At 38.0% G+C, this 22,023-nt stretch overlaps 1 protein-coding gene across 2 annotated transcripts in view; it reads left to right on the top strand.

The window, feature by feature from the left end:
* The window catches only part of PEPD (peptidase D), a 220,915-nt gene that overhangs the window by 188,318 nt on the left and 10,574 nt on the right, over window positions 1–22,023 (top strand). For both annotated transcript variants that reach the window (XM_038368850.2, XM_043494753.1), the window contains 2 exons: window positions 5,919–6,103; window positions 21,203–21,394. In XM_038368850.2, the coding sequence (XP_038224778.1) occupies window positions 5,919–6,103; window positions 21,203–21,394 (377 nt within the window). The remainder of the gene's footprint in view (window positions 1–5,918; window positions 6,104–21,202; window positions 21,395–22,023) is intronic.

Here is a 22,023-nt window from a genome sequence, read left to right as displayed (position 1 = left end):
TAAAAACAACAGGTGTCTTTTTTCTGTCATACTATTAGTTAAGTATCTAGGCATAGTATCTGATCATTTCAGATTATTGCTGGAAATTATATAACTATATATCTTTATCTCTATAGATGCGGCTCTGGTTTTTTTAAATATAATTATGCCATATACCATATATAACAGAAGTATAAAATAATAGTACTTTTAGCATAGTAGCTTTCTCTATAGGTTAAGAGCCATTGATGTTATATTTTTTGCTATTTAATCCATGGACTGTCACATTCCATTATCTGAATTGCCCAACAGCCTGGTCATTGTTATATATTTCAGAATGTATATTTAAAGCTCTTTAATATTTACATTGCATGTGTCACTGTAAAAGGTGATTTTTATCCTGGCCTCTTGCCCAAAAACATGCTGAATGGCAACTAACCAGTCAAAACTTAATGAGCCTTGGTAACTGGACTTTAGTGAGAAGCTCAGTCACTGGTTCACTGACCTGTATTACACAGTATCTCATTTGGCAGTGAATTAAGAATAGAGCAGACACATCATCAGCAGATTTTCCTGAGTGCAGACTTCTCTTGGTACTAACTTCCAAAGTCCAAGGACGCTTCAATCTAGCTTTCTAAACCTGATCTGTCAGTGTGGTATAACCAGCTTATAAATTGGCTTAAAGATAATAATTGAACTAACCTTTCTACATTTAAAAAAACCTATAATATTTTGGCAATCATGATAAACTTCTCATAACTGATAAAGAAAGAACCTGAATAATACAAACCTTGAAATGTTTCACAGGGTGATTGGGGATGCAGGACAAATACAAAATGGTATTAAAGCACAATCAACTGTTATGATTACATTTGCAATAATACATGTAAATAATGCTTTGTCAGCAGGAACAAGATTGATGCATGCATCTTTGTTTTTATACTCCCTTTGGTCTCATCCAGATTAAGTGATACTGCTCTAATGTAAAAAGAAGTTACTGACAAGATTCTGCTCTCAGCTGTCCACGGTGAACCTTGGCTACAATATTTCTTTTTCTTTTCCCCTTCCACATTCCCGTTGCCAACATGTGTCAGGAGACCAGAGCATCAAAACTGGAGACTCTGAGAAAAGCCATGAGTTCCAGATGCACTTTCTAATTAATTTAGAATCTTGCTGGGGGTCTGGTCAGCTAAAGCCAGATTTGTATGTGCCATTGTATTATAAAGAAAGATAATTCTATTTCGATGGTTCAGTTATAACTGCAGTCCTTGACAATTTCACTCAACACAATTTTAGGATTAAAACTAAACTTTTAGTGTATGTTTTTATATTTATTGTATACTATATTAAAACACAAAATTTGCATACAAATTTGTCTCTCCTGCTTGTTAGTTTGCAACCTTCTTTCTTGAATAAACTGTGTGCTCAAAAATTTTAAGTATTTGTCAGATTACTCTGAAATACTTGTTTCTCATAGTAAAATTAATGTTTTTGAGGCTTTACTAAGGTTACCAGTTAGGAAAGGTTTGATGAAAAGCTTATAATTGGAAAAGCTCTGTTAATTTGCTGTTCTAAAAAAAAAAAACCCATGTTTGCACCGTATTAACCAAGCTTATCTCCAGCATGACAATCAGTTCATATCTAGCAAGACGATGACTCCAGCATTTTTTACTCCAAGAGCAGCAAGTTCATTCTACTTAGTTCAATATCTCCAGTTGGCTCAGAACTGCTAGTGTTTGTCCTTACCACACCAATAATGCATGATCGTGTTCTACTGTGCAGTAGGTTAACAAAGATCTTAACATTTTCCTGTCTCCCCAGAGAATATACATTTAACCAGATAAAATGATCTTCAGGTGAAATACTTTAGTATTTAGAATTAGAACCATTTGAACTTGAAGCAAACAAGGCAGCTGAGTTGTTCAAAATACAAACACCCTTTTAAGACAACCATATAAAATGAAACGTAAAGACAAACAGTGCAATAGCAAATATAGTGGTCTGTGCACTTCACGTCTTTTGTTTATTTTTTCATTTAAAAACCTTCATTGTATTTTAATACTTACATTACAGGCCTGCTTGCAAAATGATACATGAATCATTTAAAAGGGTCTCTAAGGCAGTACTTAATTTCCCTATAGCCAGTGCTTTGCCAGTGCTATTTACAGCTACAAGAGTGCGATTCAGAGAATTGGAGCTGAAGTGATTCTCTCCTATGACTCAACTAATAAACTTTGTCAGAACACTAAAGAAGATTTCATGTTTGGGTTTTTTTGACTCTCGCCTCTGAATATTGTAATAGGCTCAAGCCTCAGAGTTCCCATCCATCTTTAACTTTTCTGAACTCAAGGATAATTCAGAACTGGAGCTTTGGTTCTGATGCATTTCTATTTGCATGAGGGAAACTCAATAGTAGGAAACCTGGGGGGAGAGGATGCACAGAATGTTCTGGAAAAAAAATTTAAATTCCTTCTCAACTAAAAGAGAGAATCCAAAATTTCTCAGCAGTGGGTGCAAAGGCTCGGCTAGGACTTGCAGCTAAAAATAATCAGTAAAGCACTTTTTAATTAGAGCATTATAATGGTTCACTTTCTCAAACTTTATTGCCTACTAAGGATGTATATTTTTGAAGATTTAATTTACGGTTGGAAAATGTCTCCTAATGCCTGTTGTTAGCTGTAGAGCTTTCTGTGTAATTTTCTAAGTGTTGTTTTGACTCATGTGGATGCTTCTCAACATCACAAAAACGCACCTATCGTTTGGTATAATTGATTCTATATGCTAATTAAAGGCAAAGGGATGTTGTGAGTCAGGACTGAGGTGCATTATATTCTGCAAGGTTATGTAAGGAAGCTTGTACCTTGCCTGTTTACATTCAGCACCATTTTTCTCTAATACTCTACAAATACCAAATGCTATTAGTGCTTGGAGAGGCCTCATTTTAAATTCATTGAAACAAGTTATTCAGAGCTTTCCATTTTATACACTGACCAAATGCTGACCTCAGTTACACCACTGCAACTGCATCAAATATGGTCCCAAATGAAATGTCCAGGATTGTGTATTAGCAATGTAGAGAAAGTAGAATTGATGACATGAAAAATCCATATTCTGTATCTCAAGGCAGATTGTTATTGCTACTCAAGTTCTTCTCCATGCAGATTTTTTCTAATATCAAAGGTTTGATTTTAAATTTGCAGAGTTTAGTCTAAGTTAAAGATCTCCAAAAGAACCAATCAGCAAACTTGTAGTCACGGTTGTGCCAGAATATTTAAGTGAAAGCACAATGTCTTTTCATTCCTAATGTTGACCGAGATTTATTTTATTTTCTATTTATTTAAAAGCTGCTTTTCTACCATTTTTGCATATCTACTAGGTTCTTAGTCTATTTCTGGTAATAATATTGTGCAAATAACACTGAAACTCACCAAATGTCAAGAAACCTAAATGGGTGCTCCATAAAGTGAAGTTCGATGATGCAGAATTACAAGAAGTGAAATTTATCTAGAGCTTGAGGGGGGTGAGGTGCCTATTCTGTCTTTGATACACAAGTATAATTAGATCTAGGTATAATTTGCATACATTATACTAATTAGGTCTATGTTTAAAATCTCATTTTAGTTTTACTTCACAAATATTCATGTGTGGAAACAGAGATTTAAGTGACATTTCACACTCCATACTCTTTGTGTGGCTGGTGCACAGCCTCACCAGGAGCGCTTGTACCAATTCAATTGCCAGTGTGGAGCATTGTGGAACAGCTTCTGAAAGGCTGCAACAATCAATGTGAGCAACACTGTGTCTACATTGACACTCTGTCAGCGTACTAACTACATCGACCTAAGCGCTACGCCTCTTGCAAAGGTGGAATTAAGTCGGTGAAGTGGGCGAGTTACATTGATGAGCTATGTTTTAGTGTAGATACTTAGAGTTATGTTGGCATAAGCTGCCTTACATCGACCTAACTCTGTAGTATAGACCAGGGCTTAGTCCTAACCAAAAAAGCAGACGCAGAAGAGAGATTTTCAAAGGCCTTTAGGCTCCCAGTTCCCACTGAAAGTCCATGGGATTTAACTCTCATTTGTACCTTTGAAAATCTTCCATAGCATGCTTCTCTTGAACCAAACAAAGGAATACAGGAAATACCAAAGACTCAAACATCTTAAGAATTCTGTATGTCCAGAAGTCACCAGAAAGGTTCATCACTAGACCTCTAAGCTCAGACTGGTACAGAGGGAGACAGGAAGTCAGAGATATGTGGGAACAGTGATGTTTACCACATAGAAGTTGAGTACAGGAAGCATATACTCCTAAGTCTACAAAGTAAGAAGAAAAAAGACATGATACAGTAATTTACTATACAGACAAGACTGTATTGATGCAATTTAACATATAATAGATGTGGAATCTGTTATGAAGTAACTGTGGAATAATACCAGACAAACCTAGAGAGTTGAATATTAGTGTAACCAGTGTTCAAATGTATGCAACATTTGAAGAAAGAGTGTAAAAATCTAACAATGTGGGACTAATCCGATAGCTGAAATAAATGAATCTGCATGTCATCTAACTTGACCCTATGGTCAATTGAGCAGTTCCTGTTAGTGGAAACTCTTTGAGATGTGTTGGTTCATGTTTGGATAGTTTGCAGTGCTAAATGGATCTGATGACTTTAGACATACAGTGCTGCTCATCCTGCTCCTGACCTTTATTCCAAAGACACGTGACAAGTATGAATTTTATTTGAGCCCTGCTATGGGAGTGAAGTATTTCTCACTTTGCAACTCTATTACATTTAGCAGAAATTCCTTCTGTAATTATGACATGACATTAATGTTCACAGGAACTCAAAGCTGGATGTTCCACTGGGGTAAAACAAATGGTAGTTGAAGTGGGAAGGCTGAACATAAAAATTGCTGATTTTTCCATAGTCATGCCAAATTTGAACAAGGAAAATACTCGTAGCTGTACTTTAGCCCTAGTTACCTTAGTTCTCCAACTGTAATTGTTGATGATGACTCAAATCCTTGGTGAACTAATTAAAATAGTATACTATGTTACCAACAGTGGAAATGACCCCCTCAGCAGCTTTAGTCAAATTATACTGTATAATATACACAAATAATAGGTACGTAATGTATCTTGATACTCTACTTGTAGGCTACCAGCAGTATGTTGTAATGGTCCTTTAGCATACGTACTGGAGAACTTGACTTTTACACAGCCCATTTGCTGGGGGAAAGAACGAGGGAGTCATTAATTTCTGGAGAATGTTTTTGCCAAAAAGACACAGGCTATAAATCTGATATATTCACAGAAAAGTGACAGACATTTCAAATGTTCTAACCAGTATGCTCACCATGAGAGAATTGATTATAATTTAAATATAATTATGTTAATATTTTATGCTCTGCTTTTCAAATAACTGGCTATGGTTTTACCCATTGATGGTCTTTCTAAAAACTCGTGGATATATTAATGTTTGCACAGATATGAGCAAACACATACAATTTAGCAAAAAGTCTTATTCAAATCCCGGTTGTATTTCATTAGGTTTCTTGTTGACCATCTAACGTTGCACACCCACGTTAGCTGCTTGTTTCGATTTGAAATGTTTTCCTGCTAATATGGATACTCTGCTTACTTCCTTTTTTTTTTTTTAAAGCACCTCTGTTGTTCTCTGAACAATTTTAGAGGGATTGATACGAATATGCAACAGTTCAAACAAAATGTATTTTTTGCCTATGAGTATGCTCAGTATCAATACTCCCAGCCTTGACACATGCTTCAAAAAACATTTCCCTCCTAGGAAATGCCATTTTAAAGTGTACATTTTTTTTTAAAGTGAAGGGGCTAGGTATATTTCTTTTGGGTTTTTTTCTGTTTTATTTAAAGATTCTAGAAATAGTTAACTCAGCTGCTTTTTTCTGCTCTCTAAGGGGTCGCCTGGCCTGATATGCACCGTCTGGCAGACAGAGTCCATCTGGAAGAGCTGATTAAAATTGGCATCCTGAAAGGCAATGTAGATGACATGGTGAAGGTTCATCTGGGTGCAATATTTATGCCACACGGACTTGGACATCTACTTGGAATTGATGTGCATGATGTTGGAGGCTACCCAGAGGTTAGTGCTAGCTGATTTGCAGATTAACCCTTCTGACTTAAGTAGGCATTTCTTTTAGTTTCACAGTCAGTAGCGTCTTTTTTGGGTAGGAATTGATATGCACTGAAGTTTTTCTTTACTGGTGTGGTATTTCATGTGGTTTTCCTGAAATTAAATGATGATTTCATCAACACATGAAATGCTCCTGTGACATGCCTACTCCTGCTGGCCTGCAGGGATTCTTAGCGTTCCTAAAGCTCCTGTGACTAAGGTGCAAGAGTGTGTTTTATTTTCAGTTGGTTCATTTGTTGCATCTATTTATTCAGCAGTAGCCGCGTGATCAGCAGTGTGCTCATGCAGAAGCATGTGTTCCCTGCCTCAAAGAGTTTATGATCTAAAAAGACCACACCGGGAAAAAAAAAATTTAAGGATGGAGGGAAAGGATTGCAACTTTGACGCAAGGTGATCAGGGTAACAGTTGGCACACAGCTTGGTAGAGCCATCATTTTACATATATGTGTATTATATGTTAAAAATTTAGTTTGCAGGAGCGCATTTGTTAGTGGAGAAAAGGAAAAAATTGTTGGAGTAAGGGAAGGGAGTGGGGACAGAGAAACTGCATGGGATGGAGGTGGAGGGAGTAAAAGAAATGGACAGAGTTAGGTTGACAAGGTGGGAGAGGTCATATATTTTATTTGACCAACTTCTGTTAGTGAGAGGATTAGGTTGGGCAGCTGGGGTGCTACCCTTGTAGAAGAGGGGTATGATAAAACTGTGACTAACACCCAATGGCAACGCAGCGGTGAGACCTATTAAGACCTCTGATTTTTCCACTGCAAAATTAAAAATATACTTTGAAGCCATAATCAACCTGGGTCTTGTGAAATCCCATAAAATACAATATCCCTGTTTCCCTTCATTTCCAACAATAATTGCTAGTACCTCTGTTTACCAGCCAGCATCTCTGTTGTTCTCTGAACAATTTTAGAGGGATTGATATGAATATGCAACATTTCAAACAAAACGTTTTTTTTCCTGTGAGTATGCTCAGTATCAATACTCCCAGCCTTGACACTTGCTTCAAAAAACATTCCCCTCCTAGGAAATGCCATTTTAAAGTGTACATTTATTCTGAACCTGCACGTTCTGCTAGTTCCTCCTGCGAGAAGCTGAGTGTCTTCAAGTCTGAATAGTGTTGGAGGTGACAAGAGCTCACCCTCTTGCAGCAAGGCCCTAAATGGGACTGATGACAAACTTTTGCAGGAGTAGGTGCAGATATGCCTGATACATGCACTCACTGTGGAAAAATAAAACACACACCTGCGAGGAGCACACATCTTGCCAATACATAATGTACATCCCTGCAGTTCTTTCATGGGGATTTTTAGAGGAAAGATACTTTGCCAAAAGGAGAAACCTCTCTTGAAGGGAGGAGGGAGATATGGTCCCTCCCAGACACCTGCCCACGGGCTTTTCCCTGGCTGCCCATCTTCCTACATTGAAGTCTAGTTCCAATGAATCATTAGCTTATTCTTCCAACTTGGGTCACCATATATTCATTGGCTGTAGTGTGTCGCTCAGTGTATTGGTCAGCAGTAGGCATAGAAAGAACCGGACTGCTAGGTCTCTCCACAACCCCTTGCAATCTTTTCAAACCTAAGAGCGTGACTGTTGTGTCTGTACTACACAAGCTGCAAAAGGAGAGTCTCCTGAGGCAGGCTAGTTGCTATTAAAATGTTTTTCTCTATCCTTTTAATACTAAGTTTAAACAAAACTGTGTGGCTCCTACATTTTTCGCTCTTTGGTTCAATTTTAAAATGCATATTTTTCTGAAAAAAGCGTTTAAAAATGAATGTGGTTTGATAGTGTGAGGGTCAGCTTGAGTGGATTCTTGCATCAGTTCTTAGTCCCACAACTGCTGCTACTGCATAATAATTGATTTAGGCTACATAGGAGAAGAACTCTGGTGTGAGTGCACATACCTTCCCTATGCAGAAAGAATTACTTTCTCCAGTCACTATTTGAACTTTACATTAACCATATTCTGGCCACTTAGAAAACTTTTCAGTGCACTTTCTCAAGTACCAGCACAATATGCAACTTCTTTTGTTCTTAAAAGACTGATGACAAATGTCTTAAAGCCTGACTAAAACAGTAATGAAGAACAATAACCGAAATAACTATGATGAAATATACAGGGATAATTAAACTACATAATGATATAACATGTATGTCGATGCAAAGTCTGATTAAGGCTTAGTCTATGTAAGGAAATTAGGTCAGTATAACTTCATTGCTCATGGATGTGAAAAATCCACATCCCGGAATGACACAATTAAATCAACCTTAACCCCCTGTGTAGGCAGTGCTAGGCTGACAGGCAAATTCTCCCATTGACCTTGCTACTTCCTCTCGAGGAGGTGGAGTACCTATGCTAATGGGAGAACACCTTCTATTGATGTAGATCAGTGGTTCTCAAACTTTTGTACTGGTGACCCCTTTCACATAGCAAGCCTCTGAGTGCGACCCCCCCCCATCAATTAAAAACACATTTAAATATATTTAACACCATTATAAATGCTGGAGGCAAAGCGGGGTTTAGGGTGGAGGCTGGCAGCTCACAACCCCCCATGTAATAACCTCGCAACCCCCTGAGGGGTCCCAACCCTCAGTTTGAGAACCCTGGTGTAGGTAGTGTCTTTACTGAAGTGCTACAGTAGCGCAGCTTTAGTGATACAGCTACACTGCTGCAGCATTTTAAGTGTCGACAAGCCCTAATATAGAAGAGTGACTGACTAATACACTTTTCAGAGCATTAAAAACATTATTTCCTAGAATTAGAAGAACTATTTTTGTGTATTAAATGCATACTCTGAGTGCTATTTGAATTTGACAGTAGTTATGATTCCCCCAACTGAATATGATGGTTCATGAATAGCACCTGAAAGAAGAGATTCTATAATTCTACTACCCAACAATGAGACGTTCGCAACAGTCTAAAAAAACAAACTGTAAATGCCAAGGGGTTTGGCTGATATAATAATAAATAAAACTAGTTGAAATATTTTCAGAAAGATTTTTCCTTTTTTTGTATTTTTTGAGTATCACAAGATTTTAAGAAAAAAGTGATTTCAATAATGTATCATACAAATGTATGTGTTCTGCTTCACATTTTTTGTAAGATTTCCATCTTTTGCATGGTCTGTGGGTCCCCTCTGGGGATGAATGAGGCTGGAAAAAGGAGGGGGAATTGGCTCCCACCTGCACCAGATGTTAGGAGCCCGGAACCCCCACTTCTCCAGCTTCTTTAAAGGATGCGTTCTTCTAAATCCTCTTCCAATCCATTTCATCTGAGAATCATATCCCCTCTGTGAGAAGTACCCCTCCACTAGACATCTTTCACAAGGAATTCCCCCACCACCTGATCCAGCCACTTCCTGTTTCTCCCTGCTCTGTCCAGGAAGATTCTGCTCACCACCTCCACTTGCAGAAGGGACCCCACATAAGGGCAAACAACCCCTTTTCTTCCAACCACCCCACATTCAGTTGTGGTGAGCTAGTTTCTACAAATGCTCATATAGCATACAGAGTTGTTTTCTTTTCCCTTATGTGTTTCAGGAAAGGAGTTGTTTATATACATAAATCAAAATTAACAAATGTTAGTTCTCTTCTGTATTGTACAATCTATTTTACGGGCTATATATTCAAATTCTGACTAATCTGTGTCGGCAGTTTTGCAGATGCAGTCAGTTGTGGGGGCATAGGAATTTAGGGATAAGATTTCAAATAAATTAAGCTCTCCGTTGCATGTTTGTAAAATGAGTGTAATTGTATGATGAATTTATGAACAAATACTGAAGTTGAATATAGATTGAGTGCATGTATTTCATTCTCAAATTACACTGGCATTTGCATGCCTAACCACTCCAAAAATCTGACCCTAGATATCCAGCTTCCTGATTTCTGTATGCAAAGGTTTGTATCTACAGTTGGTCTGGAAAAAGGATAAATGATGAGGTGGCAAAGTTTGCAGATGATACAAAATTACTTGGGATAGTTAAGTCCAAAGCTGAATGTGAAGACTTACAAAGGAATCTCACAAAACTGGGCTACTGGGCAACAAAATGGCAGATGAAATTCAGTGTTGATAAATGAGAAGTAGTGTAGATTGGAAAACATAATCCCATACATACAAAATGATGGGGGCTACGTTAGCTGTTACTACTCAAGAAAGTGATCTTGGAGTCATTGTGGATAGTTCTATGAAAATATCCGTTCAGTGTGTAGCAGCAATCAAAAAAAGTTAACAGAATGTTATGAACCATTAGGAAAGGGACAGAAAATATCATAATGTCACTATATAAATCATGGTACACCCACACCTTGAATACCGTATACAGATCTGAACAGCCCATCTCAAAAACGATATATTAGAATTGGAAAAAGTACAGAGAAAGGCAACAAAACTGGGATATGGAGGGGTATGGAGCAGCTTCCATATAAGGAGAGATTAAAAAGACTAGAACTGTTCATCTTAGGGCATGTCTACACTTACCGGTAGATTGGCACTGCTGCAATCAATGCAGCGAGTGTCAATTTAGTCGGTCTGGTGAAGACCCACTAAATCAATGGGAGAGCACTCCCCATCGATTTGTGTACTCCGTCTCCCTGAGAAGCGTAAGGGAAGTTGATGGGAGACGCTCTCCTGTCGACACAGCACAGTGTAGCCACCGCGGTAAGTGGATCTAACTACGTCGACTTCAGTTACGTTATTTGCATAACTTAGATCAATTTACTGCGCCCTTAGAAAAAAGGCTGCTAAGGTGGGCAATATGATAGAGACTTATAAAATCATGAATGGTGTGGAGAAAGTGAATAAGGAAGTGCTATTTACTCCTTCACATAACATAAGAGGCAGAGGTCACCCAATGAAATTCAGAGGCAGCAAGTTTAAAACAAAAATAAGGAAGTACTTCTTCATGCTATGTACAGTCAACCTGTGGAACTCTTTGCCAGGGGATGTTGTGAAGACCAAAAATGTAACTGGGTTCCAAAAAGAATTCGATAAATTCCTGGAGGATAGGTCCAGCAAGATGGTCAGGGATGCAATCCCATGCTCTGTGTCCCTATACCTCTGACTGCTAGAAGCTGGGACTAAATGACGGGATGGATCACACGATAATTGCTCTATTCTATTTGTTCGCTCTGAAGAATCTGGCACTGTCCACTGTTGGAAGAAAGGCTATTGGGCTAGATGGTCCAGTGTTCTGACCCACTATGGCTATTCTTATATTATGTTCACATTTCAGATGATTAGATAACTCTATCTACAAATGATTGTGTGTGTAAAATTACAGGTCCACAATTTAGTTTTGTTTTGAAAATATGACTGTAAAGATGGATTGGGAGTTTGGAGAAAGGAAGGAAACTTTTAAAATTTGGTCTCTTAGACACTTAAATATCTGTCTCTGTGAATTCTGTGGAGAGTTTAGGCTATAATACTACCAATGTTGTATCAGGAAATCAATGCAAGTAATTCTGCATGCATCTGAATTAACCATCAACCTTTCTACAGTATTTTTCTTAATTAAATTATAAATATACACAGTTGAACACTGTAGCATGAACACACTGCTTATCCATGTTAATTAAAAGAAGGGTCTTGGCTATGTTTCATTTTCTTATGAGGAGACAATACATTTTAAATATATTTTATAGATTGTGAAGTTCTTTTGGTTTAAAATTTATCAAGTAGAATGCTTTTATGAGGAATTTCACAATGCTGTTTGTGTGTTTATTACACGCTGTGCACAAGCTTGCTGTATCCTGCCCTATTTTCTAATTAGCGAAGAAGCAAGTTACTTGCTTTTGGCTGAGAGAATTTTTGAAAGCATTAAAATTATTTTAAAAAAAAAACTTTCCAAGTGCTTATTATTCAATTATTTTTCAAGTATAAGCAGCTAAGTTTGGAATAACACAGTAAGATTTTCATTTCCTAATTTCTATCCATCACAAAGTATGCTGTGTTCCAAAAAACTGATTCCAGACATTGTTAGCTTAGATTAGTTATTCATTAGCAGCCAGGTTTTTGCAAAATTGGCAGTAATATTTTTTTTTTCCAGTAAGCAGCTTTCACATGCAGCCTTCAGTGAGCACTTCCTTGCCCTTTGACAGCAACACTGCAAAATGTGTGCAAATATCCTATAAAAATAATGTTGTTTTATTCAGAATATATCTATTATCTTTCTTTTGTTGCTTTGTAAAAGCTTTTAGTTTTGGCAAACAATGGTGGTGGTATACAAACTAAATTTATGGCCAGATTTTCAAAAGAATTTAACACCCAACAGCTCCCATTTAGGGACCTAAATAAGTGCCCTGATTTTCAGAAGTTCTCTGCAGTGAGCCACTCTCATGGAAAACATTACCCTAAATAGCATACTACTTGATGGGAGCTGCTGGATCCTGAACACTTTTGAAAATCTGGCTGCTTCATTTAGGTCCCTAAATGGGAGTGGAGCAGGCTTGAAAATCTGGGCCCAGTGGTATACGCTAAGTACTTCAGAAAATCTGACCCTTAGTCAGAAAAAGCTAACTTCAAAGTATGAAATCTCCATTAGATTTGGCGTCAACCATAGCATTTAATCATGGATACAGTTTTCCCACAAACTTTCATTTGTTTTCTGAGTAAATTCTTTATGGGATATAAATGAGGATTTGTGCCTGTTCAATTGAAAAATGTTAAACATTTTAAATTGGAAGAAGGTTGAAATTTTCTTTTAAATCCAAATTCCTTGTCTCTTGATTCTTCAGATGTTTCAATTTCATGTTATATTAATTGACTGCAAGGCTCTGTAAAATATTAAGTATTTTTTAAGGCTTTCTGTAATAACAAATCAGTTAATTTAAATTGGGTTAATAGCTGTCACTTGGACATCTCAAGCTATAAAAAAAAAAAGTTGTAGAGTTTATCTTTATTTTAAACATCTCTGGTTTTAATTGCCTATATTCCTTGTTCCTCAATGTATACATTTACAATTAGCCATATTAAAACACATATTGTGTGCTTGCACCCTGCTTACCAAATGATACAGATTGTTCTGTACCAGGTACCTGTCCTCTTCATTATTTACCGCTCCCACAATTTTTGTGTCATGGGCAAACTTTATATCAGTAATAAAAATGTTAAAATAGCATAGGGCCAAGAAGTGATCCATGTAGAACGCCACTAGCAGCTCACTCATTTGAAGATGATTCCCCTTTGACAATCATTTGTGTAGGGTTAGTTCTGAGTTCATCCTTATCACTGTAATAAATTGTGTATCTGGAGTGAAGATAAGGAGGTACTTGCTTCTCTTTCTTTATCTTTTCATTTTAATTCAGCCCCTTTTCAGCAATATACTGCCATATGGGCCACCTTGGCAATGAGCAGGAAAAGTATTGCCAAGAAGAACATTTGCAAAGGCTTCCCATAAGGAAAAATCTTATAGACTTCAATAAGGATGAAACCAAACAGCTTCTACAGAAATTAGCCTGAAAAAAATCATGATGTTTAGTACAGAATAGGATCCTTTCTATAAGACTTTTAAAGCCACCTTAATAGAGCATTATATCATGGCTTTGTAATTCTACAGGTGTGGAGAAAAATTATCATTCTCTATCAAGTCCCAAAGGCCTTTTCTGTGAAGGTTTAGTCTAAAGTTTTTGGATTTACAGGTTGTAGTAGAAAAATGGTTTTTAATATAAGCAGAACAGGAAAAAAGCTCAGTTCATGATACAATGCAGCCCCTTACCTAACGAGTTATGAAACTTTGACTTCTCAGGGTCTTTATCCCTTCATTTGAATATTAGGAAACTGATTTTATTTTGTGTTAAATTAAATAAAAATTTAATTAATACTCGGTCCAAAAATCTTTACATGTGGGGTTTAGATCTGAATTTTGTTGTGCCAGTCCATCTCTGTTTTTAAACAAGGACTAACATACATATTGGTGGGTGTATTCGGAACAATTTACTGCATGTTCAGATTGTGACTTTTATGTAAAAGATTGTGATGATATAGTTATCTTTTAAACTATATACAGAAAATAAGATGTAAAAAGTATTACTATGGGGTGTGTTCCAGTTTTGTGCCTTTGGGTTTTTGCAAAGGCGATTCCTATCAATATTAATGACAAAAGGCCTCAAAAGAAAAAGCCCAGAATATCCTACATATGTTCTCTGTCTGTAACAAAAAAAAAGTCATTTGAGTATTAAAACACTGAGTATTAATGTTCTCCTATACTTTCCGATTATATTGTAGCTGCCAACATGGTGATTTTACCATTCAATATCTGCCATGTACTCTCGTTCCTGAGTTGTATTAAATCTGTTGAAATAGTAAAAACATTCAGTATCTTTCAGTACTTTCATAATGACAGCAGGGGAACCTGGTGACATCTGAGAATGGGGAAGCAAAAATGACATGGGAAGTTAAGATCAGAACCAAGTTACAGGAGTAGATTAAAATCCCATTGTACCTGACTCCAAACAAGCAGTGCTACTTGTAATAAATGACAGATAATTCTGCTTTCTGATTCTCTTCCAGTCATTGCAGGGAAAGTTTAGAGTGCAGTTTAAACTTGGTGCAAAGCTTGGTGCCTATGAAAAGAAGAAAAACTTTTAAAATAGCCAGATTACATTGTGGTCTCTGTTGCCCCAGTGTTAACTTTTAGTTGTGTCCCAAAAGCTCTGACAAGTACTGTAATTAGATTATCCTACAGAAAAGGAAACTGTGACTCCTAAATACCAGGAGAAGTATATGGTGCTTAAAGCAGGAACTCATCTAACCTGTTGTGAGTTTCAAACTCAGTTGACTAGCAGCTTCTTTTGCTGGCTGGAGTCTGCTAGGGCTGTCGATAAAAACCCAGACAGAATGGTAACTGAAGTTTTCTTAATTCACTGAGCAAGAGAACCAAGAATTTAGGGAGAAGGGACCAAGAGACAAATTATATGAAATTCAAGGTTTTATTTCATTGTTCACCATTCAGGACTCTGTTTTTTCTACCATAAATGAGCTCATTAAACGTAGGTGTGCACAAGGGGTGACTGGTAGAACCTAACTCTTATTTTTAATATAGATATAGTATAATATAGTATGATATTTAAATAATTGATTTTTAATTAGATAACATTGTCATGACTGCTGTGCACTGGATGTGATCTAAAACTGAGATCCCATCAACTTGTGCTAGCTAAAGATCCCATGGCAACTTAGTAAGAAAAAGTACCAATGTATAGTTTGAAACTGTTTAAGAGCCTAGCCCTGTGAATACTGCTCAGAGTTTACAACTACGAGTAGTCATATTGGACCAGATCTTGATCCCTGCTACAGCCACTTTGAGCTGTCCTAATCAGGCTGATATGGATTCTCTGTGAGGGTTGTGGAAGAATGTGACCAGAGCATCTCTACACTCAGGCAATCCCTGGCTGATATCCCTGGGGAGCCATTAGCAGCTGATACAGCTAGCAGAGGCCTGCGGCTCTCTCTTAGGTCCTGTGCCAAGCACAACTCAAGAGGACCCAAGGACTGGGGACACTAACCTCGCTGGGACTACTCTCATTACATAGTAAGCCTTACATCTGGTAATGTTACCAGGACTGGACCTTAAGTTAATAAAACACTTTGGATCCCCCAGTGGAAAAAGTACTTATAGATATAAGATACTGTGTTATTTTTATTCTTCTCAACTCCTGATGATGGCAAGATGTCCATGTACTGAGGCACAGCAGGGACATTGCAGCCCTTTAGTTTTAATTGGATCCTTTTACTAGGAGAGACTCAGGGATAGCTCGGTGGTTTGAGCATTGGCCTGCTAAACCCAGGGTTGTGAGTTCAATCCTTGAGGGGGCCATTTAAAGATCTGGGGCAAAAAAAAATTGAGGATTGTGCCTGCTTTGAGCAGGGGGTTGGACTAGATGATCTCCTGAGGTCCCTTCCAACTCTGATATTCTATGATTTCTATTTTTTCACCTCCTAATTTCCTTTTTATTCCAAAAGAAATCTGCATTTCATATTACTGCCAACTTACCTTAATTTGAACTTTTATTTTGATCACATAGTAGCATACTCAGTTTACATAATGATTCTGTTGTTCCCTTGACAGTGCTTGTTGCCTAGATTTGCTGTTTTTTGTTACCTTACATGAACCATTAATTGGAATCCAATGTTCTTGGCAGGAAAACTGTTGCAAATGACAGTGTCATACATCTGTGCTTACTGTGGGCGTGAACCAATTTTCAAATGCAAATAGAACTTCAAAATAAAATCACAGTGCTAGAATATGGTTTTGAATACTGTTTGTTGCTTCAGTGTACAATAAGATAAACAGTTCTTCAAAAGCAAGGCTTCCCAAAATACCACTGAATGTACCTTTTTAGATGCATGGGTGCTAAGATGTTTACTGTACCGTTGTTCTACGTTTCTTTTTGGGGCAGGGATTGCCTTTTTGGTGTTTGTACAGCGCCTAGCACAATAGGGTCTTGGTCCGTGCCTGGGGCTCCTAGGCATTACTGCAATACAAATAATAAAGTCTAGTGATGCAGAACTCTCATTTTGATCCTCCATTTCAGCTCTCAACAAGCAGCAATGCTATAGGAAGTATTCAATGCTTGATTCAAGGTGTTAGTTATTTGGGTGAGCATGCTGTATGGAAACTTCAGTTATAAAAGGGAGAAAATCTAACAGAGGATTCTGGGGTCAACGGGACATATTTTGCCCACCAGGTTATGCACCCAATACAGTATGATCTTTAGCAGGGTGGCCCTGGAAACAGCAGCGTTCCTATTTTCAGGCCTGTCCCAGGGACCCTGCCAGCTTTACAGAAAACAGTTGCTTTAACCCAATTTTTGTAAATAGCCTGAGCAGACTCTGCCCTTAAAGGATATGTCTACACTGCAATTAAAAACCGGGGTTGGGCTAAGGGTCTGTTTAATTGTGGTGTAGATCTCGGGCTGGAGCTGGGCTATAAGACCCTGTGAGGTGGGAGGGTCCCAGAGCTCAGGCTTCAGTCCATGCCTTAACGTCTACACCGCAATTAAACAGTCCCTCAGCCTGAGCCCCACAAGCATGGGCCAGCTGCAGTTTTTTAATTGCAATGTAGACACAAACAAAGAAGCTACCAGCCACCTGAGCTGGTGAATTTGATAACCAGTGAGATGAGTGCTAGTATGTCTAAAAAACCAGGTACCACATAAGGCACTCAAATATCAGAGTGGTAAGCATGATAAGGGTATGTCTACAATACAATTGCTGGGGATTGCAGTTTAGGTAGGCATATCTGTGCTAAATGTGGCTAAAAATATCAGTGAAGATATGGTGGCCTGGGTTGTACAAGCGCACCTGAAACCCAGGGTACTTACCATGTTGCTAGCTTGTGTGGGCATGTTTACCCAGCTGCAATCACACTTCCAGTTGTAATGTAGACATACCCTGACTGTACCCAGAGAGAGAGAGAGATCTTCCACCCTAGCCTGTCACATATTGACACCCTGCCCTTTTTTCCTTCCCCATGCGCCAGGCCTACTAAATAGCTCTGCCTTACACATGGGAAAAGGAAAGTGCTCTTGAGTTGAGAGAGGAAGAGGGAGGAACTGGCCTTATTTCCTTTTTCTTTCACACATTGCCACACCCTCTATTTCACACTTTGCTGACCCCCACCAAAAGAGTGCCTTTAACTCCCCCACTTCAACCCCAGCAACAGGTTTCCTGATTTGTAACTTTAAAAATCTGATCTTCCCAGTCTTTACTCTCTGCTGGAGATTGTCTCCTGTGACATTTTGGTGCACAAATTTAGCCTTACCCCATAACCACGTCCCCAGCACTTCTAAAATCCAAAGAACCTGGGTTTGGAACTTAGAACAAAAATACTTTGCTGTCAGAAACAGCAGATTGCCACCAGAGCAGTTGCAAATTACTCCATGCATATTGATAGCAAACATTTGTCGTCTCTTGGGAGGAAGTATTAAAAGCAGTATCCGACTGCAAGTAGGACAGATAATGGTCTAAACGCTGAACTTTGAGATCTTAACTGTGAACACCAATACTTTTTTTTTATACGAAAATGTCTCTCATCTCATTTGTGTTAAGTGGATAGTAATAAATACAAAATCAGTGTCAATGATGTCTTCAGAGTGTTTTGGCATCTTGGTTATTTTTATCATGTATCAATTTATCTAGCAAATGGCTTGAAATGATTTACAAAAAAATTTAAAAACAAAATTGGGGAGATAGAGGCTTAAAAGTCAAATATGGTTTGTTGGTTCAGGGGAAGTTTGTATAAAGCATCTTACATATATTTGAAAAAACTCCAAAAGGCCCTGCTACTAATCTAATTCATTACAGCTCATGAAAGAGATTAATCCACAAAACTGGATGCCCTTATTTACTTGGCTTTAAACATTACAGAATGAGACCAAGATGACACAGCTCACGGGACAGCAGTGAAAGAAAGATGCTCCATCTCTGTTCAGTTATAAATAGATCTTAAATAACTAACATATTGATCATTTCAGTATTTAAGACGTATACAATTTCTAAATGCTTTGCTTAATAGTGATTGTTTCCCAGTCATAGCTCAGCAACGTGATCACATCTGAGCTTGCCCTGTTTTAGGTTAAACCTGGTGAATAATAATCATAAAATCCTGATCAAAACCCACCAAAGCAAACAAACGAGACTAGGTTTATCAAGTTTCAGAGTAGCAGCAGTGTTAGTCCCTATCCACAAAAAGAACAGGAGTACTTGTGGCACCTAAGAGACTAACAAATTTATTAGAGCATAAGCTTTGGTGGGCTACAGCCCACTTCATCAGATGCATAGAATGGAACAGATAGATAGATAGATAGGTGTGTGTGTATTTATACAGATAAGTTGGAAGTTACCATACAAACTGTGAGAGGTTAATTAGTTAAGATGAGCTATTATCAGCAGGAGAAAAAAACTTTATAGTGATAATCAAGATGGCCCATTTAGACAGTTGACAAGAAGCTATGAGGATACTTAAGTTAAGGAAATAGATTCAACATGTGTAATGACCCAGCCACTCCCAGTCTCTATTCTATCAAGCATTCTTAAAACTACAATACCCACTTGCTGAAGTGAAAAAACAGATTGACGGAGTCAGAAGAGTACCCAGAAGTCACCTACTACAGGACAGGCCCAACAAAGAAAACAATAGAACGCCACTAGCTGTCACCTTCAGCCCCCAGCTAAAACCTCTCCAGCGCATCATCAAAGATTTATAACCTATTCTGAAAAATGATCCCTCACTCTCACAGATCTTGGGAGACAGACCAGTCTTCGCTTACAGACAGCCCCCCAACCTGAAGCAAATACTCACCAGCAACCACACACCAAAAACACTAACCCAGGAACATATCCTTGCAACAAAGCCCGACGCCAACTCTATCCACATATTTATTCAAGTGACACCATCATGGACCTAATCACATTAGCCATGCCATAGGGCCTCGTTCACCTGCACATCTACCAATGTGAAATATGCCATCATGTGCCAGCAATGCCCCTCTGCCATGTACGTTGGCCAAACTGGACAGTTTCTATGCAAAAGAATAAATGGACACACATCTGATATCAAGAATCATAACATTGAAAAACCTGTAGGAAAACACTTCAACCTCTCTGGCAGTAAAAGATTTAGGGGTGGCAATTTTGCAACAGAAAAGCTTCAAAAACAGACTCCAATGAGAAACTGCTGAGCTTGAATTAATATGCCTACTAGATACTTAACTTGGGTTTGAATAGAAACTGGGAGTGGCTGGGTCATTACACATATTGAATCTATTTCCTTAAGTTAAGTATCCTCACACCTTCTTGTCAACTGTCTAAATGGGCCATCTTGATTATCACTACAAAAGTTTTTTTTCTCCTGCTTATAATAGCTCATCTTGACTAATTAGCCTCTCGCAGTTTGTATGGTAACTTCCAACTTATCTGTGTGTGTGTGTATATGTGTATATATCTATATCGATATATCTATATCGATAGATCTTACTATATGTTCCATTCTATGCATCCGATGAAGTGGGCTGTAGCCCACGAAAGCTTATACTCTAATAAATTTGTTAGTCTCCAGGGTGCCACGAGTCCTCCTTTTCTTTTTTCAAAATCCTTTGTGACTTCAACATAGTCTCAGCAGCAAAATACTTTGATGACCAGTATATGGACCATATTGCCACAACCCTGCTAGCACTTACATATGTAAAGTTAAGCATCTGTAAGTATTTCCACTGAAGCCAAGGGAGTGGGATTTATTTTTATTCAGGTGTTGCAATACCTGGCACATTTTGGAGAAGATTATTAATATCCTCAACCAGTCTCTGCAATGTTTCTAATTTCTTGGCTAACTATATCTTCATATATCATTGTACTTCACCAGCTCTTGGAAAGAAGAGAGTGTTTTACTTGTCAGAACTTGATCGCTTTGGCTATGTTTTCAGTAAAATCAGTCAGCACTATGTTGCCTGAAAGTCTGAATCTGAAAAAATCTAGTTCCAAGTGGACTGCAGTTGTGAGTCACTCAAGATGAGAACTGTTGTAGACTCACTGCTTTTGAATCACAGTCATAAATGCACATTTTAATAACATTCAATAAGGATATTGATTTGCATATCCTTAGAGAATTGTCCCATGCTCCATAATTCAATTCCTTCAGCAATAAAATGGGCCTGTGTTTCAAGATTTGTAACTCATTTTAAAATGTTGTATTGGAAATGCTTTAGAAAGGGTGCAGGGGGAAGAAATAATACAAATAGATTTTGTTTTTCTAAAGGGGTAAACAAGGTGGGAGTTCAATACCAAGTACATAGTGAGCCATCATTTACACAGTGTAAAAAAGCTTCGTTTACACACTTGAATTTAAAGCTGTGAATCTATTTGATTGAAATGCAGATGGATATGAAAGTTAAGATAGAGAGTGTTATTTCAGTCCTCTGCTTCCAACTCCATTTCTAGCCTTTCTGGGCTTTCATATGTCCTTAGAGGACTCAACACAGAAGAGTTATAATAAAAGGCTAACTGTGGATTTATTCTTCTGTCATTTAAAACAAATGCTTCTTTCCTAGGGAGTTGACCGCATCGATCTGCCAGGCCTCAAAAGTTTGAGAACTGCCCGAGTTCTTAAGGAAGGCATGGTGCTGACTGTGGAACCAGGCATTTACTTTATTGACCGCCTGTTGGACCAAGCACTCAATGATCCTTTACAGTCTTGTTTCATCAATAATGAAGTCCTACAGCGTTTTCGAAGATTTGGTGGGGTGAGTAACTTTACTGGGTTAGATAATGGTTCAGGCAGATTTTCTACTTTGTCTTTTCATGCATGTGCAAGAAGAAATTTGTTTTAGAAAATGTAATACATTATGAAGGAAACTATTTCTGTAGAGGGCATTTTGTCAGTTGAGTCCAGCAGACCAACTGCATGCTTTCTAAATTAATTCTTCAACTCGTTCACCTCAGATTAACTGGAGGCCCATTTTCTTCACTGATAGAAGTACTCTCCTCCATCATTAACAGGCTGCATGTTAAATAGGTGGCATGTCTACAGGGTGAGGCAAAGAACTTGTACATTATGAAACAAGATACTAAGGTTCATATAGCTAATTTAGTTTCTGCTCAAGCTAGCAACACAAAGAAGTGCTGTGGAAGGAAAGCCTTATGTTCCTTAATCCAACGTGGCATTAGTAAAGAACTGAAAAAACCCTTTGAGCAGGATTATAGTTGTCATGATATGAAACCTGTGCACCAAGACCGGTGAGGTTCTAGACAGGGAAATTCAGGGTTTTCATGAGCATGTAAGGTTGATCTTGGCTGCTTAGGCTCCACATTGCAAGGCCTACCTGGCAGATTGTGCATGGGGAAAGATGGCTGTCTCAGAATAGAGGCTATG

The sequence above is a fragment of the Dermochelys coriacea genome, chromosome 12 (genome assembly GCF_009764565.3).
Source record: "Dermochelys coriacea isolate rDerCor1 chromosome 12, rDerCor1.pri.v4, whole genome shotgun sequence".
Lineage (NCBI taxonomy): Eukaryota > Metazoa > Chordata > Testudines > Dermochelyidae > Dermochelys > Dermochelys coriacea.
Note: the sequence above shows the minus strand (reverse complement) of the source record. Positions and strands in the feature narration are given on the sequence as shown.